This window comes from Scyliorhinus canicula, chromosome 8, assembly GCF_902713615.1.
Source record: "Scyliorhinus canicula chromosome 8, sScyCan1.1, whole genome shotgun sequence".
Classification (NCBI taxonomy): domain Eukaryota; kingdom Metazoa; phylum Chordata; class Chondrichthyes; order Carcharhiniformes; family Scyliorhinidae; genus Scyliorhinus; species Scyliorhinus canicula.
In genome coordinates this window covers 43,728,639-43,754,449 of record NC_052153.1, presented here as the reverse complement: position 1 = coordinate 43,754,449, position 25,811 = coordinate 43,728,639, and the positions used below count along the sequence as shown (strand labels likewise).

The following is a 25,811-nucleotide window of genomic DNA, read 5'->3' as shown; positions in this document are numbered from 1 at the left end:
CTTTATTTTTTTCATTCATTAATGGGATGTGGGCGTCGCTGGGTCGGCCAGAATTTATTGCCCTTCAAAAGGTGGTGGGGAGCTGCCTTCTGCCCACTGCAATCCATGTGGAGTAGTTACACCCACAATGTTGTTAGAAAGGGGGTTCCAGGATTTTGACCCAGCAACAGTGAATGAACGGTGATATATTTCCAAGTCAGGGTGGGGAAACTTCCAGGTGATGGCATTCCCATGCAGCTACTGCTCTTGTCCTTCTAGATGGTAGTGGTCAGTGGTCTGGGTTTGGAAGGTACTGTTTCAGGAGCCTAGGTGAGTTTCTTGTAGCTGGTACACACAGCTGCCACTGTGCATCAGTGGTGGAGAGAGTGAATGTTTGTGGAAGGGGTGCCAATCAAGCGGGCTGCTTTGTCCTGCATTCTGTTGAGCTTCTTTAGTGTTGTTGGAGCTGCACTCACCCATGCAAGTGGAGAATATTGCATCACATTCCTGGCTTGTGCCTTGTAGACGCCAAGTTAATTCCAAAGGTACAATTTAATCTGTTGTATTTTAATAAGCATGCATATCATGCTAATATATTAAAACAAGGTTCCTGCTGCTTGCCATGGGGATGCGCAATTCGCCCACAATCCACTTTCAATTTAATACACAACTTTCATCCCATCGGTGGGAAGCTGACATTTTGCCTCCTGCACAATTAAGTTCCCGTTTCCCGCCTCCTTTCCCACTCCCAAAAGCTTCACAAGATTGCACCAGATGCCTACTAGTCTTGGACTGGGACACAGAATTGCAACCCACAGGCTCAGAGGTGGGAGTGCAACCAGCTGTCACGGAGAAAGAGAATAATATCTCAGACATCTACCTGAATCGTAAGTAGTTCCTTTCTGATGAATTCAAGGTCACCTCAAAAGTACAAGTGCAGGAAAAGTTTTAACAATAGCATGCGCATTCATTCTGTACCTTAATATTTTAATGTTTAATTCTCCTGAGTGCTGGAACAAATATAACTTTTAGCCCTCTCCGTCTCAGTGGAGTTCCTACATTTTTTACTGTTTCTCAATACTGACACAGAGCTGTCAGATTTTAAATCGATTTTTGTTTAAAACTCCAAACCGATTTGGTTCAAATTTATCAAACGGATTTGCTTTCTTTCAGAAAACAGGCTGTTAGACACGACACTCATTGTGATTGAGCTGGCCCCAAATTTTCTTTCTTAGAACTCAACACCATATTCTCCAGAAACAAATTTAAATGTTTCAAGAACCTAGTTGTACTGAATGTCAATGCTGCCTGATTTGGGTTCCTGTTGTTTTAAGCTTTAAATTAATCACTGGTTAGACTGTGGCTGGAGTATTGCATCCAATTCACTTTAGTAGGGAAGGCCAATGCCTTTGAGAGGTTGCAGATTTTATTTTTTATCCCTTTACAAGATGTGGGCGTAGCTGGCTAGGTCAGTGTTTATTGCCCTTCCCTAGTTTCCATTGAGAAAATGGTGGTGAGCTGCCTTCTTGAATCGTTGCAGTCTCTGTGGTAAAGTCACATCCACAGTGCTGTTAGGGGGGGGAGTTCCAGGATTTGAACCCAGTGACTGTGAAGGAATGGCGTTATATTTCCAGGAAAGTGAGTTATTTGGAGAGGAACTTCCAGGTGGTGGTGTTCCCAAGTATCTGCTGTCCTTGTTCTTCCAGATGGCAGTGGTCGTGGGTTTTGAAGATGCTGTCTAAGGAACCTTGGTGAGTTACTGCAGTGCATCTTGGAAATGGTACACACAGCTGCCACGGTTTGCCGGTGGTAGAGGGAGTGAACGTTTATGGAAGAGGTAGCAATCAAGCGGGCTGCTTTGTTCTGGATGGTGTTGAGTATCTTGAGGGCTATTGGTGATAGAGGTTTAGTACTGTTGGTGGAATATTGTCAAGGCCCATTGCCTTTGCAGTATCCACTGCCTTCAGCTGTTTCTTGATATCACGTGGAGTGAATTGATTTTGCTGAAGACTGACAAATGTGATGCTGGGGTCCTCCGGAGGAAGCGGAGATGGATCATCGACTTGGCACTTCTGGCTGAAGATTGTTGTGAATGCTTGAGCCTCATCTTCTGCACAGATGTTCTGGGTTCCTCCATCATTGAGGATGGGGATATTTGCATTTGGAAAGCAGTGGTGTAATCAGACAAAGTCAGCATGGATTTATGAAAGGAAAATCTTGCTTGACAAATCTACTGGAATTCTTTGAATACGTAACTAGTAGAGTTGACTAGGGAGAATCAGTGGATACTGTTTATTTTGACTTTCAGAAGGCTTTTGACAAGGTCTCACATAGCAGATTATTATGTAAAGTTAAAGCACATGAGATTGCAATAGTATCTCGAGATGGATAAAAAGCTGGTTAGCAAACAGGAAGCAAAAATTTGAAAAAAATGCATCTTTTTCTGATTGGCAGGCAGTGACTAGTGGGGTACTGCAGGAGTCTGTCCCAGGACCCCAACTGTTTACTATATATATTAATTATTTGGACAAGGGAATTAAATGTATTATCTCCAAATTTGCAGATGATGCAAAGTTGGGTGGGAGGGTGAGCTGTGAGGAGGATACAGAGATGCTTCAGTAGGATTTGCACAGGCTGAGTGAGTGGGCATATGCATGGCAGATGCAGTATAATGTGGACAAATGTGAGGTTATCCACTTTGGTAGTAAAAATAAGGCCAATGATTATTTCAATGGGTGTAAATTGAGAGGGGTGGATACTCAATGAGACCTTGGTATCCTTGTGTATTAGTCGCTGGAAGTAAGCACGCAGGTACAGCAGGCAGTAAAGAAGGCAAATAGTACATTGGCCTTCATTGTGAGCGGATTTAAGTGGAGGAATAGAGATATTTTACTACAATTGTATCGGGCATTGGTGAGGCCACACCTGGAGTATTGTGAACAGTTTTGGTGTCCTTATCTGAGGAATGATGTTCTTGCTATGGAGGGAGTGCAGTGAAAGTTTACCAGGCTGATTCTTGGAATAGCCAGATTGTCATATGAGGAGAGACTAACTCTGTTAGGATTATATTCACTGGAGCTTAGAAGAGTGAGAGGGGATCTAATAGAAACTTACAAAATTTTAATAGGATTAGACAGGTTGGATTCAAAACGAGTGTTCCCGATGGTGGGTGAGTCAAGAACCAAGGGTCATAGTTTGAGAATAAGGAGTAAACCTTTTAGGACTGAGGTGAGGAGTAATTTATTCACCCAGAGAGCAGTGAATCTGTGGAATTCACTATCGCAGAAAGTAGTTGAGGCCAAAACGTTGTGCAATTTCAAGAAGGAATTCGATATAGTGCTTGGGCCTAAAGGGATCAAGGGATATGGGGGGGAAGGCGGGATCGGGGTTTTGAACTTGATATTGGCACATGATCATAATGAATGGCGGAGCAGGCTCGAAGGGCCGAAAGGCCTCCTCTCGCTTCTATTTTCTATGTATGTTTCTATGTATGTCAATTAAAGCTAGTGGGATCAGGAATGGAGGCCGATTTGTGACCCACAAGGCCGCGATCACTGAGACTACTGGTTGTCCTGAGGGAGCGAGTTTCTGGCAAAGCCTGCCACTGCACTACAGGGAAGTGAGATGACACAGAGGAGCCTGACACCCAACACCCATGAAGGAGAGAAGGGAGGTCCTGTTCCCAATGGGAGGAAGGCCACCTTATCCTGTAGCAGGGTCACCTCTTTGTTCAGTGTCATCTCTCTCTCCTTCCCAGTCTCCTCCTCTTTTACCTCCTGCTCCTTCCAGTTGCCCCTCAGGGAGCAAATGGATATTTTTCTGAGTAGCAAGCAGTAACTAGTTAGGTATCGCAGGCTGATACCGGTGTTGAAGGACTGTCCTATGAAAAGAGATTGGTTCGACTGGGCCTGTATTCACTACGGTAGAGAAGGATGTGAGAAAACCTGATTGAAAAGTGTAAGATTCTACTCGGACTGTGCAGACGAGTTGCAGGGAGGCTGTTTTCACTGGGTGGGGAATCTAGAACAAAAGGACACAGATTCAGGATACAGGGTAGACCGTTTAGGACTGAGATGAGGAATTTCTTCACTCCGTGGGTAGTGAACCTGTGGAATTCGCTGCCACAGAAGGCTGCGGAGGCCATGTTATTGAATGTATTCAAGTAAGAAATAGATTTCCTTTAGATTTTATTGACATCAAGGGGTACGGGGAGAAATCAGGAATGTGGCATTGAGATAGAGGGTCAGCCATGACCATATTGAATGGGAGAGCAGGCTCAAAGGGTAGGCCTATGTTTCAAAAGGTGAGCGTGAAAGGGGAGGGAACTTTGGGGCCTGAACTTCCCTGCCCCTTTGTGCCCAACATCAGCCCACCCAGTAAATCCTGCTGGGCTACCTACTTGGCCTGGGTCTCCCCTTGCTGTGGGTAAAACAGTGACGAGGGTGAGATGAGACGTTTAAGTGACGATGGTCATTTAAGGGCCTGAGTAGACCCAAGTGTGAGTGGGCCACCCAATGCCTCCACCGCCCCCAGTAAATTGGAAGGCAGGGCAGGGGTTGGTAAGAAGTTGGCTGCAGAGATGCTGGATGCATTATATGTAATCTTTCAAAATGACCTAATTCTGGAAAGGTCCAGTGGACTGAAAAAGCACAAATGGATCACCTTTATTCGAGAAAGAAAGGAGTTAGAAAGCAGGAACTTATGGGCCAGTAATTGGGGGAAATGCGAGAATTCATTATCAAACAGGTTGGAGCAGGACATTTAGAAAATCATTACACAATCAGGAAGATTCAAAATGATTTTGTGAAAGGCAAATCATGTTTGATTATTTCTTTAGAATTTTTTGAGGATGTAACAAACATGTTGGTTAAAGGAGAACCAGTAGATGTGGTATATATGGATTTCTAAAAGGCATTCTATAAAGTGCCACATTAAGGGTTATTACACAAGGGAATAGCTTATAATCTGGGGGGTATTAGCATGGGTAGAGGTATGGCAAACCAACAGAGAACAGAGTCACAATAAATTAGCAATATTCATGATGGCAAATTGTAAGTAATGGAGTGCCACAGAGATCAGTCCTGGCGCCTCAACTTTTAACGACCTACATTAATTACTTCGATGAAGGGACTGGCTGTATTGAAGCCCAATTTAACGAACGATAAAAAGAAAAGTAGGAAAGCAAATTACGAGGAATGTACAAAGGAATGATAGGTTAAATGAGTGAGCAGAGAGTTTGCAGATGGGATATAAGGTGGGAAAATGAGAGGTGTGGTGGTATGAGCCTCCCCGTACCAGCCTCCCCGGACAGGCGCCGGAATGTGGCGCCTAGGGGCTTTTCACAGTAACTTCATTGAAGCCTACTCGTGACAATAAGCGATTTTCATTTCATGAATGTGAGCACTGCCATTGGTGCAGAGCATGGGTTTCCCATTGGCTCTGGCTGGTCATGTGCCTCTCGTCCGATTGGCTGGGACTAGTCATGTGACTGCTCACCAATTGGTCGAGAGGCAAGTAGACCCTGCCTCCGAGGCGGGGTATAAGTACCCAGAGTTCCCAGCGGTCGGCCTTACTCTGTAGTCGACCACCGGGCTAACAACTAGCTGATTAAAGCCACAGTTCGGATCCTAATCGTGTCTTGAGTCCAATTGATGGTACATCATGAGGTTATCCACATTGTTAGGAACAATGGAAAAGCAGAATATCATTTAAGTGACGAGAGTCTGAAGGATGCTGCAGTACAGAGCAATCTGGATGCCCTTATACCTGAATCACAAAACGTTAGCAGGTAGGTACAGCAAGTAATTTGGAAAAGAAATGAAATACGGCCCAACTATGTAGGGTATTGCCGAGTCCTTACCTGCAGGATTGTGTACAGTTTTGGTTGCTTTACCCAAGGAGGGACATACTCTCATTGGAAGCAGTTCAGAAAAAAAAATCACTTGGCGGATTCCTGTGATGGGGGATTATTTTATGAGGAAAGATTGGGCAGGTTGGGCCTATGTTCATTGGAGTTCAGACTGAGTGGAATTTTGTTGTAACATATAAGATTCTGAGGGGACTTGAGAGGGTAGATGCTGAGAGGATGTTACCTCTGGTGGAGGAATCTAATACTAGGGGCACAGTTTCAAAATAAGCGGTCTCCCATTTAAACATTGAGATGAAATAGGGATGAGGAGGAATTTCTTATCCCAGAGAGTCATTATTGTTTGCAATTCTCTTCACCAGAAAGCAGTGGACGCTCGGTCATTGAATATATTCATATTTATGGTTGACAAGAGAGTGGAGGGTTATGGGAGGTAGACCAGAAAATGGGGTTAAGGCCACAATCATATCCTATTTCATGGCACTGGCCTCTGGCCCTATATTGTCCTATCCTCGATGCTCATCGTAATGGGTTTGAGATGGTCGAGCAGGTCAAGTCACCCCCCCCCCCCCCCCCCCCCCCGCGTCAAGGCCTAGGCTGTGGGTTGCTTGAGCGGCTGAACAACAGCATAGAGGAAGTGAAGGTGCTTCTATCGTTGGAATTCTTGAGAGACCCCAAGGAGTGTCTGTTGTTCCTATCTTGGCATCGACATACTCGAGCAACCAGATGGTATCATTGTCCTGTAATTCTTCAATAATCCTGGATGTTACTCCCTTGTTGATTATTTATTGTTGCCTTTTCTCCTGCAACGGCAGGAGAGATATCAGCATGAGACGCGTGTTGTTTGTTATCTTGTTCTCGCAAAACTCATATTGGGTCGATTATGTAAAATGTGGGTCTGGACACAGTTTTACTCCTTTTTGTCATTTTGTGTTATAATCCTTATGGTCATGGGAGGGGAGTGCCTTTTTGGCACCTCTCATCTCGTTTCTAATGAAGATGAGTAGAGCCAGGAAAAGTGATGGGTGGATGGTGGTGGTGGTATTGGATGATAGGGTTTAATTAAGTCTTCACAGGGATTGAGGAGAAGCCCCCCAGTTAGAACAAGCCATATCTGGTTTTTATTTAGTTTTTTTGTTATTTGAACTTAAGAATCCGTGCCTTTCTCCTTTGATGATCTGGGAGGTTTATGTATCCTGGGGAGGACTGGGTTCCTTTTGACTCTTCCTTGAGATTGGAGTTTTTCCTTTCGGTCTTTTTTCTTTAGATGTATTATAATGGGATGATATGAGTGGTGGGGCACCCCAAGGTGGGTTTGGTTAATCCTTGGCTGGTTTGTTAAAGGGAGAGATTGTTCTGAGCATCCTTTCTGTGATGGCGATTTTCCCTTATGGGGTTTTATTCCTTTGCTGTTCTTCCTCTCTTCACCTGGGTGAACAGGGTGCTGTTACTAATCTTGATCAGGCCCAGTTGTCCAGGGGAGGTTCCTCTGGTTGTACTGAGGAGTAGGGAATTGCCCCCTCCTCCCAGGGTACCCGATTGTTGGGTGCCTTGACGATTCTTCTCTTCAGTAATGGGGCCTCCCTGGCTGGGCTCAATATAAATGAGGGCAGTTCACTGCCATGGATGTGGTTGGAGAGATGCAGTTCCAGCTGGGGTGTAGGTGTTTGACTGTGCTGGAGGTCCTGGGGGTATTGATTCCTGTGTGTTGGAAGGTGTTGGGCTTGGCCAGGTCCTGCGCTGTGGCTAGTATCCTGTTGCCCCTGGAGCTTGAGATGTCCCTACTTAAAGGTGCCTATTCGGGATGTCCTGAGAAGTTGGGCATTGCTTCTTCAGTGCACCAGGGCCTGGGGTTAAGTTGAGACCTGTATTTTGGTTGACATCCTCTTGCCCCTCTGGAGACGGGATGCTTTCTTGGTTGAATGGGCAGCTTGTTCTCTTTCTCATTGATGGGTGGTCAGCATATGCTGGGCAAATATGGAACCAGGGTTGGGCCCTGATTCTTTGTTATCTTGTAGTTTACTTCTGGTAGCTACAGCTCTTTTTCTTCTCTGTTTTTCTTGCGAGTCCGTGAAGGCTTGATGATAATCCCAACATGTCGCTGTGCCCTCTTTGTCGAAATGGATTGAACGATGTTGGTTCTATACCAGGCCTGAGGCTGGGTTTAATTTGTGTTGTGTGGTTTACATGTAACTTCCCTATTGAACTTTGCATAATTTCTTTTGTTTCCTTTCTTTTGTAAGGATGGGTACAAAAAATCCGTCATTGGTTCCCGCATGGGTGAAGGTGGGGCTGGTATCCGAGGAGATGAGGCATCATTGGTGCCTTTGGGACTGCTAGAATTCAGGGAGATGTGTAGTGTGGGCTCCCGAACATGGCGTGGAAAACTTATCCAGAACTCTTGTGGTCTTTTGGGCAGACGCGGCTTGGGAGGGTGTGCACCATTTTACCAAGTTTTCATGGCTGCATCTCGTTCCTCCTTTGCTCTCCAGTGGGGCTTATAGAAGCATCTAGCTTTGTCTAATAATTGTATCGAACCAGTTATAATGTTGTTCTCCTGTTCCCCTCTGTATTCATGTATGTTTTCTCCTTGCTTACTGCGGTGTATTTATTTTGTTATCTTGTTGCGCTGTTTACAAAAATGTAAAATCCTATTAAATATACCATAAAATAAACTATTTGCTAACTGGGCACCCCACTGTGATAATATTAGATTGCAAAATCAATCATCCAGCAGAAGTCTTATAATGATAATGATTAGGGCAGCACAGTAGCACAAGTGATTAGCACTGTGGCTTCACAGCTCCAGGGTCCCAGGTTCGATTCCCTGCTGGGTCACTGTCTGTGCGGAGTCTGCATGTTCTGGGCTTCCCTTCCCTGCTGACCAGACAGAGCCAGGAAATGCCTCCCGAACAGGGAACACAAATCTGAGTGAAAGTCTTTCCTAATTTCACCCTGAAAGGTCTGGCACTGATTTTTAGACTGTGCCTCCTGTCCTAGACTCTGCAACTAACAGAAATAGATTCTCTCTATCTATCTTATTTGTTCCCCTTAATATTTGAAAGCTTGGATCAATTTACTCCTTAACCATCGAAGGTCCAGGGAGTACAGTCAGAGTTTGTGTAATCTCTCATCGTAATTTAACCCTTGGATTCTCAATATCATTTTAGTAAATCTAAGCTGCACTCCCTCCAAGACTAACATAGCCTTCCTAAGGTATCATTCTCAGAACTGCTTACAAAACCCTGGGAGCAGTCGAACCAGGAATTTGTACTGTGCAATTTCTATCACTTTCATATAAAAGCCAGCATTTCATTAACCATTTTGATTATTTTCTGTATTTGTTCATGGTATTTTAATGTTCTGTGTATCTAGACCTCTAAGCCTCTTTGGACCTCCACTATTTCTAATTTCAACCAGAAACACATGCGATCGTCGAGGGTCAAGGCTCAAGGCCCAGCCACCCGAGCAACAGCAGTCGAGAGGTGCAAAGGTAGCCAGGCAAGCACTGCTGTTGTATCTTGGGAATTAGCCAGCGGGGGGAGAGCGACTCGACCAGAGCCAGAGGCCAACTAGGATGGGCTGACAGTGAGATGTCTTGATGTGGAGATGCCAACGTTGGACTGGGGTGAGCACAACCCACCAGACCAGATATCCAGCAGCAGGTGCAGCCTGGCAGTGAGATGTCTGGTCAGCAACCAACATCTTCTCTCTTCTTGTTGTTTGTGCATGTTGAATTTACTGCTTTTTTTGGTGTCAGTCATCTCTCTCTCGGATGATTGCCTTGACCATCCATCAGCATCACAGCTTTCCCAAAATGTATTGCCAGCAGCCAGTTACTCTGGTAGGACTTTGGCAGTGAACTCTGACTCATCCTTACACCAATTCTTTTCATAATTTCCAAAGACTACCCCCGCCAACTCAGAAGCTTTGTTTAATTTGTCACTGCTGTCGACAGCTTAGACAATCAACTGCTTTTGCTTAAGGAGGCTTCACTTGACGGAAGATTCTGAAGAGTTATTGGCAAATCGTTGAAAGCGAGACAGGTCATCCCCAGTCAATATGAAGAGGTAGAATGAATGTGGCAGTCAAAAACGCAGGAGGTTGAAGGCGAGGGAAGAGGACCAAGCCAGGCAAATGGACAGTTTGGCACTTGGCTTTAAAACATTTGAAATACCAAGCAGTACCCAAACTAAACATTCATCCTTAATAACAACATCCACAAAAAGCTTTGGTGACTTGCCTGATGACTTCGGCCTGCCGATTTCCAGAGACAGCACATCGCTTGTAAAACGTGAATAAGAAGTGCACTTTGAAATGGGAATGGAACTATAATCTCAAACTCATTGTTCTTCTGCTGCTGAGAAAGTGAGGGAAGAAACCTAACCTGAACACATTGCATTATGGCCAACGTCTGTTCAACTGGGTATGATTGAACATTTTGTTATAAGTAGACAAGGGAACACAGGTAATATGGAAAATTTCAGAAAAGAGTTTGAGGTCCGAGGATGAAAGGAGTTTAGAAGTCATCATGAGTCCCACTTTCCGAGGGTGAAGAGAAATGGCATAACGGAAAGGAGAAACTGGTTGGTTGGGTGATTTTCTTTCGGAAACCTCGAAGTCAGTCTATTATGTTTGCAAATTATTCTGTGGTCCTATTAAAGGGAAATAATCATCCTTTGTCAACGGGTACTCTAACTAGTGAAATGTTGGAAGAGATATTGCTGATCATGAAACTTCCAAAAGTCATATTAAAGCTATGTGTGCATTTGTTCAAATATGCGCATTCATTCAAACATGGGAAAGACGTTTTTTTACACAGAGGGTAGAGTTTGGAATTCGCTGCCCAAGATGATGGTGGAGGCAGAGACTCTAAACGCTTTAAAAAGTACCTGGATCTGCACCTTTCTATAAGCTACAGGGCTATGGACTGGGTGCAAGAGTGGGATTAGAAAGGGCACCTGGGTGTCGCCAGGCTGGAATGGAAAAGTTGGGCCGAATGGCCTCCTTCTGTGCTGTAACATTTCTATGATTCTATGTAAATTATCTGGAAGAATTGATCGTGTGTTATGGGTTCTGTTTGAGAATGTTCTTATTGGAGGAAAGTTATGAAACGTGTTATTTCCACAGTCTTTGGGACTACCTCGAAGACAACATGATGAGTCATCAGTGTCCAGTTGAAGAGGTAATTTTTTAGCCTGCCTTGTGAATTTGATGAGCTTCTCAGACAGCATTTGAAAAGTTATCAATATTGTGGCTCAGGGAGGACCAACCTTTTAACACACATAGTCCATGCTGACTTCATCACTATAATGTCAGAGCGGCGCAAAAATCCAATTCACTGGTGAAGTCAAAGATGCCAAATACTATTCCATAACTAGGTTTGCTAGTGTCACACGGGAGTGTTTAAACTAGTATGGCGGGGGGAGGTACCGGAGCAATAGGTCAGAAGGTGAAAAAAGTGAGGAAGAACTAGGGAATAGGGCCAGTATGGGTCTGAAGAAGAGCAGACTGGGAGATGTTGCTGAAAACAGCGGAACAGGTGGCTTGAAGTGCATATGTTTGAATGCAAGAAGTATAACATGGAAGGCAGATGAACTTAAGAGCTTGGATTAGTACTTGGAACTATAATGTTGTTGCCATTACAGGGACCTGGTTGAAGGAAGGACAGGATTGATAGCTAAACGTTCCAGGATTTAGATGTTTCAGGTGGGAAAGAGGGGGATGTAAAAGGGGTGGAGAAGTTGCACTACTGGTTCGGGAGAATATCACAGCTGTACTACGGGAGGACACCTCGGGGCAGTGAGGCTGTATGAGTAGAGATCAGGAATAAGAAGGGTGCAGTCACAATGTTGGGGGTTTGCTACAGGCCACCAAGAGCCAGCGGGAGATAGAGGAGCAGATAGGTAGACAGATTTTGGAAACAAGTAAAAGCAACAGGGTTGTTGTGATGGGAGACTTTAACTTCCCCAATATTGACTGGGACTCGCTTAGTGCTAGGGGCTTGAACAGGGCAGAGTTTGTAAGGAGTATCCAGGAGGGCTTCTTAAAACAATATGTAGATAGTCCAACTAGGGAAGGGGCGGTACTGGACCTGGTATTGGGGAATGAGCCCAGCCAGGTGGTCGAAGTTTCAGTAGGGGAGCATTTCGGGAACAGTGACCACAATTCAGTAAGTTTTAAAGTGCTGGTGGACAAGGATAAGAGTGGTCCTAGGGTGAATGTGCTAAATTGGGGGAAGGATAATTATAACAATATTAGGCGGGAACTGAAGAACCTAGATTGGGGGCGGATGTTTGAGGGTAAATCAATATCTGACATGTGGGAGGCTTTCAAATGTCAGTTGAAAGGAATTCAGGACCGGCATGTTCCTGTGAAGAAAAAGGATAAATACGGCAAATTCCGGGAACCTTGGACAACGAAAGATATTGTAGGCCTCATCAAAAAGATAAAGGAGGCATTTGTCAGGGCTAGAAGGCTGGGAACAGACTAAGCCTGTGTGGAATATAAGGAAAGTAGGAAGGAACTTAAGCAAGGAGTCAGGAGGGCAAAAAGGTGTCACAAAAAGTCATTGGCAAATAGGGTTAAGGCCGGTGAGTCTTACATCAGTGGTAGGGGAATTACTGGAGAGAATTCTTCGAGACAGGATCTACTCCCATTTGGAAGCAAATGGAAGTATTAGCGAGAGGCAGCATGCTTTTGTGATGACGAGGTCGTGTCTCACTAACTTGACAGAGTTTTTCGAGGAGGTCGCAAAGATGATTGCTGCAGGCAGGGCAGTGTATGTTTTCTATATGAACTTCAGTAAGGCCTTTGACAATGTCCCTCATGGCAGACTCTTGTGCCTGGAGACAGTTTTGGAAATCATTTCAAATGTAGGTTTGGACATGAAAAATTGTCATGGGCAGAGCTTTGATAATGCTGTAAATATGGCAGGAAAATATTCTGCGAGCAGCTCAACAGATCATTCAGTACATGACATGAAAATAAAAGAAAAGAAAATATGTGTATTTTCTTTTCATGTACTTAATGATCTGTTGAGCTGCTCACAGAAAAATAGTTTGCACTGTACCTCGGTACACGTGGCAATAAACAAAATCCAATCCAAAATATTCAGGTCTACAAGCAAGACTGAATAATGCAAGTTCCGCGCATTATTCATCCCATGTACCAGTCACTTCTTAAATTTTATCTGCAGTGCAGCAGCTGAATTGAGTGAGGCAGCTGCACATTGTTTTGAATTTGATAAAAACTTGTCTGCAAAGTATGGATGAGTCAGGAACATTTGACAGGTTCAGCAACACTGACAATTATAAATGCGTCCTTACAGGACTTTATCTACGATGACGTGATTGATGAATTTGTGACGAAATGGTGCAGAGGAAAATTCATCTAAGTTGCCATGGATTGCAAACAACTGAGGAAGCCAAAACATCTGTCCCTCTACCATGTTCTCCAGTCAAAGTTCTGTTCTTCAAGAGAGAGACCATGTGCGGGTTGGCTATAATGGCTGGTGGCCATTGGCAGACAGGTTTAGCCAGTGAGTAACTGCCATCCCCCATCGCTCTCAATACTGGCCTTCAGAAAGTCTCCACTTACTCTTCTGGACAATTAGGGACCTACCAGACAGTTGCCAGCCAAGCCACTGACATTAGACTTGGACTGCATTTCATTGGACTGGCCTGCTTTGTTGCAATCATATTATTGGCTGATTTCTCCATCCCATTGCTCATCAGCCAATTGATGTTTGCTCGCCTCAAGATACAGAGGGCCCGATTCACCAGAAACATTTCCAAGTTCGGTTCTGGCGTTTTTGACAAGTTGTTTCTCGGCAGCTGTGGTGCTGAGATTGACACCGCTATTCAACAGCACTTGGCTGTTTTTTTGGACTTTTGGGCGAGTTTCTCCCGGTTGAGGCCATACTTAGGCAACTTTCCTCCACTGGGGAGCTGAGCAGGCCCGGCTCCTCACAGGTCAGGGCAGCAATTTGAGAGGCTGTCCCTATGTCTACACCCCACCCCCTGCTTCACATACTCCCCCAAACTTTCTTCGGCCCCCCTCAAACCCACTCCTCACCCCCCTGCCACCTCATGAAAAAGGTCCCGCAGCGTCTGGCCCTTAGCAGTGCCAACCTGTCACCTGGGCACCTTGACACTGCTAGTCCGACACCCTGGCAGTGCCAACAAAGCACCCTGGCAGTGCCTGGCGGGCTACTTGTGGCTGGTAGTGACAAGGTTTCGGGTGCAAGGAGGAGTGCTGTACTGCCCTGTCACCGACCATCTGGGGCTCTGACTGCCTGCGCGACACTGCCTACCCTCCCTGAAGGTGCCTGGTCCATGATTCTGGAAACTAGTGCTCATCGGTGCCCGGCTGAGGCCTCGCAGGTGCAGTCATTGACACCTGGGTGTTGGGTGACTACGGAATTTGGATATTTAAATGGAGCTAATGGTTAATTTAAATCACACTGGGCGCCACGAGTCAAGCGACTCTTGCGAGATTTTGCGCTTGGTGCAAAGTCCAACTTCGGGTTCTCCCACACTTCACCACGCAGCGGCAAAACCGCGCCCAGAGATCGCAATATTGACCACCTCTTCCGCCATGCTGACAACAGGTAGGCTCAGATTTCAATTTATCATTTCATACAGGATTGTTGTTGTCATAGATTAAAGAGCCCGACAGCAGTCTGTCAAGCAGTGATTTTCGGATTTCTGTGTCTTGCATTGTGTAAATTGAGGTGGGTGGGGTCAGGACGGCATTGACGTCATTCAAGGTGGAGCTTGACGTCATTGGGACCCAGGCTCGACATAATGGAGGGTGGTCTGCCATATCAACAGGGGGCATGACGTGGGGCCCCTAAAAGTGTTAGTTCACCTCTTGTTATAACAATAATAATAATCTTTATTGTCACAAGTAGGCTTACATTAACACTGCAATGAAGTTACTGTGAAAAGCCCCTAGTCGCCACATTCCGGCGCCTGTTCGGGTACACAGAGGGAGAATTCAAAGTGTCCAAAATACCTAATTACCTACAATTGAGATTGGCTATCTGTGAGAATCCGGGTGGTACCAGATGTAAACCACGCCGGTGGGAGTTTGGCTGGTTAACCGCAGAGAATCGCCACGGGGGCCTCCTTCAGTGGCCCCCAACCGGCGCCGCGTCGACCGCATAACTGGCGGGCCCGCGGAGAATCACGGAAGCGCCATCGCGCCAGATTTCCGCCGCGAACGGCTGTTCTCTGCCCCCGCACCAGGCGCGATTCCGGCACGGAGGGTTGGAGAATCCCGCCCATTATGTTTTTTTCCTGTGTTTTTTAAAGTACTATTTCTGCGGGAGATGATTAGCCCAGTGTTAATTGTTTGAATTGAGTTGGGTCAGCGGAGACATTTGTGGCAATCAGTTGGGGCTGAATTTTCCAGTCAATCCCCACCGTGGGATTCCTGGCAGCAAGATGGACCAGCCTTGCAAAACACCGTAGACTTCAACCAGACCGGAAGGTCCCGCCAACAGCCAATGTAGAGCAGCCTCTGCCTCGGGCGGGCTGGGAAACTCCTACCATACTTTCTCCTGAGGCTTAAACCTATTTTGGAAAGGAAAATCAGGAAAAAAAAAAGGGAAAAGTCCAAGATATGTAACTTTTTAACAAGGGTAGATCTAAGACAGATAATTGAAAACATACCGCATGAGAGGAAATACTAAAGCTCCTGTATGCTGTGTGGAACAGGCTGCATTTAATTATCACGTCTGGATTTGTGACTATCAACCAAAAGTAGTCAGAATGAAATGGCATCGAATATGCTGCTGTTCATCTTGAGTTTTCACTCCAGCTTCCAAAATTCTCATTTTCACAAAATAAACAAAGTTGAGATCTACTTCTTTTGCAAACTGCGAAACACTAAAGGAACATAGATTTACAAATCATCCTGCGGCATTTATCCTTCTATAAGTCTATGCGCTGGCCGGTGAAGGAAAATTTCCTGCTTCCTGTGTTACAGCTGACCATAATGATTCCCATCCTGGAGGTACTGAGCTACATTCAGTTCCACCTACTTTTATGCCAAATTAGCTGAAAGGATGTTTTTGCTCACATCTAGCTGTTCTTCGTTTGGGCGCATTATTCAGCATGGAAAACATTTGTGTAAAAAATCAAGAATAGCTTCAGAGGCTGCACTGACATCCTTGCTACAAAGATGCTCTTGACATTGCACCACCAAGCAGCCAACATAAGATCAGAGGATTATGTACAAAATAGGTGACTGGGCCCAAAAGGTCTCTTCCTTTGTTGATCAAACATCTCTTCCTATTCACCTTGCAATGTAGCTCGCCATCTCGTCTCAATGTCAGTCAATCCCTTCTCTCTGCAGAATCAAACTCAGCTGACTCAAAGACATACTTTTTGAGGCAGAACCATTTTGAGGGGAGCTTACTGGTGATCACTAAGAGGATCGATTGAGAGAGTATAACTGCATACTTCCCAGTTAGGACACAGCATGAAAATGCGGGTGGGTCCACGTCTGTGCTGGCGGCGTTCCATATGCTCGGCTATTCTTAACGCACCGATCACGGAGTGGAACGGAAGAAACATGCAAAATTCCTGCTGTAGAAAAGACAACTAAAGTCCTTCCCATTACAAGTCCCACAAAAATTGGTTGCTGCAATACTGGTGATCTGGCATTTCCCAGCTTCATTTGAACTTCTGTCTTTGCCAGAGTTTGCCAACGCCTAATTTGCAAGGTTGTCCAAGGTAGCTTCGACCCAAAATGAAAATATTGTACTTACAGTTGCATTAGCTACACCAACTATTTATGCAACTGGATGGGAAACAATGCAGATATTCTCAAGGAAAAAATACCTTTTGTATTTGTATAATACAAAAGTAAAGCTTTTGAGGGTGGCATGGTAGCAGTGGTTATCAAAGTTGCTTCACAGCTCCACGGTCCCAAGTCCGATTCCCGGCTTGGGTCACTGTCTGTGCAGAGTCTGCACGTTTTCCCCCATGTCTGCATTGGTTTACTCCGGCTGTCGGGTTTCCTCCGATAATCTAAAGATGTGCAGGTTAGGTGGATTGGCCATGCTAAATTGCTCTTAGTGTCCAAAAAGGTTAGATGGGATTACTGGGTTCCGGGGATAGGGTGGAGGTGTGGGCTTAGATAGGGTGATCTTCCCATGGGCCTTTGCAGACTCGATGGGCCGAATAGCCTCATTCTGCACTGTAAATTCTATGATCTATGTGTAGCCAGCCCATATAATACACTTGACACAACCTTCTACAGCTACTTTGTCTTAATGGATTCTTCCCATCATGATGTTGAGGGGTGGGAGGTTTAGGGGGGGGATTTGAGGAAAAAGCTTTTTACCCAGAGAATGGAGACAGTCTCGAATGCATTGCCTGGGAGGCTGGTAGATGCGGGATGCCTCACATCCTTTAAAAGTACCTGGATGAGTACTTGGCACGCCATAACATTCAAGGCTATGGGCCAAATGCTGGCAAGTGGGATTAGGTGGTCAGGTCAGGGCCTTTCATACGTCCGTGCAGACTCGATCAGCTCAATTCTGCACTGTAGTATTGTGATTCTGTTCCTCCCACTTACTCCTTCATCTTTCCATATCCTAGAAATTCTCTGACTTTTCTCTCAACCTGTTCCTTCATGTCTCTCTATGTAGACTCCAGCCTTCCTTGCATCCCTCTCATTGAAGAAGCTATTTCTCGCTCTGTGGATTTATCTTCTTTCCCATGACCTCAAGCTTCCTCCTATTGCTTCTGAACTTGTCACAACTTCCACTTCATTGCCCACAGCCATGGGCAGTAACTTCATTGAAGCCTACTTATGGCAATAAGCGATTTTCATTTAATTTTCATTTCATTTCATGGCCTTCCGCAGCTGATACTTCTGATCCTGGCCTTTTCTGTCTTATACTATTTCACCATCCTTGGACTTTATTACCCCAGCTCTGAATTTGCACTCCTGGTATAACCAGGAGTCCCGCTACACAACCTCAAACTTCAATGTCCCTAACTTCATGGCTCTCTCCCATTATCCCCAACTCACCTTCACACCTTGCCATTGTAGGGCTCCTACAATGTTGTTCACTGGAGTACTCTCCAGGCACACCACGTACTGCCGGCACCATTGACTCCAAGGAGCCCTAACTAAACTGGAGACAAAGGGAATCGGGGGAAAGTTCTCCGTTGGTTGGAGTCATACCTGGCACAAAATAAGATGGTTGTGGTGGTTGCAGAGCAATCATCTCAGCTCCAGGACATCACTCAGCTCCAGGACATCACTGCAGGAGTTCCTCAAGATAGTGTCCTATGCCCAACCATCTTCAGCTGCTTCATCAATGACATCCCTTCCATCATAAGGTCAGAGGTGGGAATGTTTGCGGATGACTACACAATATTCAGCACCATTTGCGTTTGCTCAGATAATGCAGCAATCCATGTCCAAATGAAACAAGACCTGGACAATAGCCAGGCTTCGGCTGACAAGTGGCAAGTTACATTCATGCCACACAAGTGGCAGGCAATGACCATCTCCTACAAGAAAGGGTCTAACCACTGCCCCTTGACATTCAATTACCATTGCTGAATCAACATCCTGGGAATTACTATTGATCGGGAACTGAACTGGACTAGCCATATTAATACTGTGGCTACCAGGGCAGCTCAAAGGCTAAGAATCCTACGGCGAGTAACTCACCTCCTGACCCCGCAAAACCTGTCCACCATCTACAAGGCACAAGTCAGGAGTGTAATGGAATATTCTCCACTTGCCTGGATGAGTGCAGCTCCAACAACACTCAAGAAGCTCGACACCATCCAGGATAAAGCAAGCCCGCTTGATTGCTCCTCCTTCCACAAACATTCAGCCCATCCACCACGTACGAACAGTGGCAGCTGTGTGTCATTTACCAGATGCATTGCAAGAACTCATTAAGGTTCCTTAGCTCAATGGGCTAGACAGCTGGTTTGTAATGCAGAACAAGGCCAGCAGTGCGGGTTTAATTTCCGTACCAGCTGAGAATTCTGAATTCTCCCCGTGTACCCGAACCAACGCCGGAATGTGGTGACCAGGGGCTTTTCGCAGTAACTTCATTGCAGTGTTAATGCAATCTAATTTTGACAATAAAAATATTATTATTATTATGCAGCACCTTCCAAACCCATGACCACTACCATTTAGAAGGACAAGAGCAGCAGATACTTGGAAACCCCACCACCTGAAGGTTCCCCTCCAACTTACTCACCACCCTGACTTGGAAATATATCGCCATTTCTTCGCTGGGCCAACATCATGGAACTCTCTCCCTAATAGCACAGTGGGTGTACCTACACCTCAAGGGCTGCAGTGGTTCAAGACGACAACTCACTACCACCTTCTGAAGGGCAACTAGGGATTGGCAATAAATGCCGGCCTAACCAGCAATGCCCACATCCTGGAAATGAATTTTAAAAAGCCACCTCGGCCTTACTACTCATTGCCCTGAACTAGCGATTCACCGTCAGTTTTCAACCTTTGTGGTTGTGTCTATCACAGTGGCTGAAAATCCCTCTATATCATTCTTAGCTACTTTCATGTTGCATACATGTCTTTCCTCTCTCTCTCTCAATATGCCTTTGCTTCTCCCTGACCATTTCTCCTGTTGAGTTTGCACTTCTCTCTCCTCATGTCTGAGCTTTTTTCTGTCCTTGTGACTGAACAATGCACTCTCCCTCAGTGATTGAAATCTTGTATTTGATGTAGATTCACTCTTAACTTCTATCTCTTTCTTTATGCATATGTGAACTTTAATTCCTTGTGCTAATTATCCAAGCACTCCTCCTCTGAACTATAGTGTGGAAGGACACCATTTGGCCCAAGGAGTCGGCACTTACCCTCTGCAAGAGTATGCTACCGAGGCCCACACCCCATCATTCCCACCTAACCCAGTAACTCCACCCAACCTTTTGACCACAAAAGGGCAATTTAAAAATGTGGCCAATCCATCTAACCTCATCACCCTTTGCTCGCTGACCTATACTGCCACCTGGTGCAGCAATGACTCAAATTTAAAACTTTCTTCCCTGTTCGAGTTCCTGATTGGCTTTGCCCTTAATTTCTCAATATTCTGCTTCAACCATGTGATCCTCAGAGAATGTTGCATTTCCACAGCTCTGCTTAGCCCCAATTTCCTTCATCCAGCCACTGGCAGGCACTCCTTCAGCTGTCTTAGACTCAAGCTGTGGAAACCCCTCCCTAAACCTTTCTTCTTTTTTTTTTAAATTGCGGCATTTTGGCCAATCCACCTACCCTGCACATCTTTGGATTGTGGGGTAAAACCCACGCAGACACGGGTAGAATGTGAAAAACTCCACATGGACTGTGACCTGGGGCGGGATCGAACCTGGGTCCTCGGGTGTCGTGAGGCAGCAGTGCTAACCATTGTGCCACCGTGCCAATCCCTAAACCATTCTGTCTATCCAACTCTTTCACTCCTCTTTTAACAACCTGCTAAAAACTTGTGTCTTTAAATACACTTCAGGTCCCCTGTCCCAATATCTCCTAATGCAGCTTGGTGTCAAATTCTGTCTGTTACTACCCCAGTGTAGCACATCCAGACATTTATAAAAGCACTCTAGTGTTCCAAGTTGCTGCTATTGGAGTAGTAAATATTTAATTGTGAGCGTGTAGGGAAAGACTACTGTCTAGGTAGCAGGTTAGCCATCTTCAACAGCACCTTCCAAAGCTGTGAGCTCTATCACCTAGATGGACAAGGGCAGCAGATGCTTGGGAACACCAACACCTGCAAATTCCTCTCCAAGACATACCACACACAATACGGACTTGGAACTCTATCACCGTTCCTGTACTGTCACTGAAAGCCTGGAACTCCCTCCCTAAACAACAACGTACATATACCAGATGGACTGCAGCGATTCAAGGAGACTGGCATTACCACCGTATCTCGGGCAATTAGGAATGAGCACCAAATGCTGGCCTTGGTAGCAATGCTCACCTTCATGAAATAACTAGTAAAAAATCACTAGGGGTCATCCATTTAAAATTGTGACTAAGAGAAGTTAGAAGAAACCCCTTCACAAAGTTAGTGAACCTTGAAATGGTTTGCTATGTGGAGCTGAGGCAGGGGTGGTTCCATCTATTAAGGGGAAAACCTGTTTAAATATTTGAAGCAGAGAGAGGAGCATGTCTAAGGGGAGAGAATGGGGTCATAGTGATAATTTCAATTGATCTGGGTTAGAGTTAGAACAGGAGCAATGGACTAAGTAATCACCTTGTGTGCAGTAAATCTATTGTTTTGGAAAAGATTGAGACAGAAGACTGCGACCACTGAGCCAGTTAACACCAAAGATTGAGAGACATATGAGCATTAGGAAATCAATGGATATAGGGATAGAGTGGGAAAGTGGAATTGATGTAAAAGTTCATACATGATCCTCTTGACTGGGTCACAGGGTCAATGGATCAGATGACCTACACATGTTCCTATCTTTCCTTAAATATGAGACAACATTCCAAAAGATAGCTGGTGAATCCAGCTCCCAAGATGGCCTTGAATCTCCTGCAAGTTACCGTTGTGCCTATGCGGGTACCTAGTTTGTTTTATCCCTGACTTCAGAGGTTTTGAAAACATTGCAGAACACCACAGACACGTACTATATTCATTAGGGTCAATAGGTAGTTCTGGACATGTTCCTTCCCGTGGAACCGCACCACCGAGTCATCCACTCCCAAGAGCACCTCAATGTTGTAGTCGCCATCTTTTGCATGTCTACGTTGCCTCAGGGTTTCATCCAACCGCTTGCCAATATTGTCATTCACGTTGTCCAGGTCAGCTGCCACACCAAACTGAGATCCTGTCAACAAACAAGAGCTGTGTTTAGTACAAACTAAATTTGAGTGTAACCTTACACAACAATGTAGTCAAATACTTTACAGCTCGCATTTGAATATTATATAGAGAACACATGTTGCATCTCGGTGTAGTAAAAGGTGGTCAGATTTCCACATAACCAAACTAGGGGGGGTTAGTGAAATCAGATCACTGCCAGGCGAGAGAGATGGATGCAGCACCTATTGACTCTTTTATCGACCTGTCATCCATTTCTGGTGAGCAAGGAGGCCCTCGGGAATCCCCCCCCCTCCCCCATTCCCCCCACCCCTCCCCCATTCCCCCCACATACCTGGTAAGGCTCCTCAGGGACCGAACCCTCGCAGTGCTAACATGGCACCTGGGCACTCTGTAATTTCCAGCCCAGCACCCTGGCAGTGCCCCTGCCAGTGCCCCTGCCAGTGCCACTCAGGCATCTTGGTAGTGCCTCTGCCAACCTGGCAGTGCCAACCTGACAATGGTACTGTCAGGGTGCACAGGAAGCACTGCCAGGGTGCCAGGCTATCAGGGACTGGGTGCCATGGGGAATGCCAGGGTACCAACGTGGCCGCTCCTTGATCAACCGTGGATCTCTAATGGCCTGGGAGACCACCCCCAGGAATGATCCACATTTTGTAGACCAGTACTAAACGATGTTCTGGCAAGGTGTCCCAGGCGTAGCTGTGACTCCCAGGTGCCGGGTGCGTCTGGCAAACGTATATTTAAATGAGGTGTATGGCTCATTTAAATATGCTGATCTGTGAGGGCGAGATTCAGATCGCGACGTCACACAAGATTCAACAGCCATGTCCCAAAACCAAGTCAGGCGTGACGAGGTTGCTGAATCGTGCCCGACCAGGTTGCTGAATCGTGCCCATGTGTTGGCGGAGATGCTGCAACTCGCATCTGTGGGCATCTCTCAGGGCACTCTGGATGATGAATTGAATGATCAGGTGACTTGTTGATCACATACATAACTGTACATTGGTTAGTAGCTTTCATCAGCTGCTCAACATTGGGGACCACCATATAAAATCGTTCTTACTTGTCACTAAGAAGTCCCATCAGTTTCAAAGCAATGAGTTAAGTGACTGGTAATTCAATCATTCTATTTCAGTGATACAGAGCAGGAGGTTAGAAAGTGAGCCCAGAGATAAGGAAGTGTGAGGTGACTGCTGAGTAATTGGTGAATTATTTATCTGTTTGGGGCAATATTTAACTGGAAAATTATACTACATACAACTTTCTTCACCTGTTAAAGCATCCGGACATGGTGTTGGGCGGGATTTACTGACCAGCCCGCTGCCTGTTCTTCGGCAGCGGAGGCAGCCCGCCAACGAGATTTCCCGTTAACCGCACCCCTCGCCGCCGGGAAACCCGTGCCCGGGGGAGGACCGGAATCTTCTGCTGGCGTGAACAGCCGGTTAATCCCACCCATATTCCTAAAAAGGTGTGTTTGTAATAGGGAATACAAACTGTTGCAAAACACTATGCAAAAGACAAGGTGGCAATGATCAAGTATGAAGGTTTTAAATTCCAATGCTACTTCAGTTTAGAAGCTGTTCGGCAACTCAGAAACAAGATTTTCATACTTTTGTGAAGTATTTTGGAAACTTTAGGGAGAGTCTTGGCCAGCGGCACTCACATACCATAGAAGAATTCGAAAAAAAACTCAGAGCAGTCAAGTAGACAGTTTATAAAGAGCTGAATTCTGTCATCATGTTTTCCCACTGTAGTTTCTGTAGATCACTTCCCGAGCAGGTGGGGTGATTGGGAAGGTGAATATCGAGACTGAAGCCTGCTGCGAGCTGCTGCATGTGTCCTGGATATTGACTCATTATCATCGACTAATTCACAATTAGGGTGGAATTCGCCCTCTTTGAGAGGGTGCTTGTCCCGCCAACCAGAATGACGGACGGAATTCCATGCCAAATTCTGTGCTTAGAATTTCATTAATTAGACACAGCAAGTTCCCCTCGGACTCTGGCTGGCCAGCAGCTGAATCATCTGCCCGCTCTCTGCTGATGGGTTTGAAGGATCCGGCGCCATATCAATCCAGCACACACATATCACTTTCTCCAGCCCATACAGGATGTTGCCCAGAGGGAAAAGGATAGCAGCCTCAAGAAGAAGTCTGATTATTGATTCAACCACCATCGCCTCCATACCCAGCCCATCACCTGCGAGGTACCCATGCCCCACTCGGGCCTCTACCTGTCGCCTCCGGAGTCTTCATCTATCCCCTTTCCAGTAAATGATGCGATATCCCTTTGACTCCCTTGTGTGTGAGCTTTTCATGCAGCTTTGTCATGCTCCAATTTTCCTCCCCTTGGTCTTCCTTCTGCCTTCCATTGTTCATCTTCTTCATCCAGCTCCTTGCACCTCGGCCTTCCATCATGAGTCCTCGGCCTACCCCTTCCTCCTGGGACAACCCTCGTAAGGCCACCGCATCCCCTCAGCTTCCTCCTCATCACATATTCCTCCCCCGGTCAAATCTTGGACCTTTGTGCAGTGGCTGTATGGGTAGCGTAGCTCTGTCCAGATAGACGCTGGTATATAGCAGCAGGGGAAAGAAGACCCCTGTACAAACCCACCCCAGGCACAGTACTGATCCAAGTTGGCAACACAGGGGGGGGGGGGGGGGGGGGGGGGCATGGGTCTAGCAGCACGGTGCTGTCCATAAAGACCAGTTCGGCATGGAGATGGAGGGCAGGAACCCGGCAGAGTGGTGAACAGTGCATCAGGGGTAGCACAGCATTATGGAGAAAGTTGTTGCACATACCCGGAAATCTCTGGCAAACTGAAAGCTGCGTTGTGCACATCACTTTTTATCAATCGGGTTTAATACTGTGTGATTTCCTGCTGGGGTGACACAAGATTGAAACACCTGACAGGACACTGGCGGACAGCTGTTATAATGAGCAGTCATGAGATGCAAATGAATGAAAATAACATTTGCTCCACCTGCCAGTGGGATGATCAATCCACCATTATCCCGCCATTGGGAATCCTGCACCCTAATTTTATGCCAGCAGGGCTTCCGGCTTTTATGCTCTCACCTGACTCTGCACCCCCTTGCCAAAGGTGGGTTAGGAGAATTCCAAACTTATTATCCCATTCTCACTCACTGACATGCACTATCTCATGTTCATCTATACTCACTCACTGAATTATGTATGCTCTTCACACACTCCCACTCTTTTACTCATTCAAACTCTCTCACTCGATCACTTCCATATTATTATTGTCATGAGAGTGTCCCTTTAAGAAAGGTTTTTGTCTCATCACATGGCTTCAGTGATGTCATTATGTGGGTGGAGCTGGGCTGTGGCTCTGTGAGCTGATTTTGCTTTCGCTTTCATATTTTGATTGCTTGGACTCGGGGAGAAAGAAGTGTTTTTTTTCCTGTGTCTCTATTTTCATTTTAAAGAGTTGTTCCAGGATAAAAAAGCATTAATTATAGCTACCTGCTTTGGCAACTTAAAATATATAGTTTGCTTTCCAGAAGGAACTAAATATGCTGGTGAGACAGGATTAGAATCTCAGGGAAAGCCAGTCTCATGCAAGTAAGAATGCAGAGTGCTGGACTATACCCTTTAACAGGGTTTTTTGATTTATGGGATTTTGTTTTTGAATTGGAACAGTTAAGGGGGAATTCATGAAGTGTGATACATAGATTACTATAGCTGTGGGGTGTCTTTATGTTTGTAATTGATAAAAATTCTTGCTGCGTGTTTATATAAATGTTAACTATGTTCTTAGAATAAAGCTCATTTTGATTTAAGTGTCTAGGTCCTAGACTCTAGGAAGACTGTTGAATAACGCCTGAAGCGTAACCTCATTCTAGCCAAATTCAACAAAAAGTTATAGGTCAGGTGAACTCCATAATACACTTTTGGAGTTTTTACACCCTGGTCCATAATAATTATTATGCTCACAATCTTTATTGGTGCCAAAAGTACACAAGTGCTTACATTAACACTGCAATTACGTTACTGTGAAAAGCCCCTAATCACCACACTCCGACACCTGTTCAGGTACACAGAGGGAGAATTCAGAATGTCCAATTCACCTAACAGCATGTCTTTCGGAACTTGT

At 45.6% G+C, this 25,811-nt stretch overlaps 1 protein-coding gene across 3 annotated transcripts in view; it reads right to left on the bottom strand.

Moving 5' to 3' along the window:
- The window catches only part of adamts3 (ADAM metallopeptidase with thrombospondin type 1 motif, 3), a 274,671-nt gene that overhangs the window by 86,935 nt on the left and 161,925 nt on the right, over positions 1-25,811 (bottom strand). For all 3 annotated transcript variants that reach the window (XM_038804456.1, XM_038804457.1, XM_038804458.1), the window contains one exon: positions 21,500-21,699. In XM_038804456.1, the coding sequence (XP_038660384.1) occupies positions 21,500-21,699 (200 nt within the window). The remainder of the gene's footprint in view (positions 1-21,499; positions 21,700-25,811) is intronic.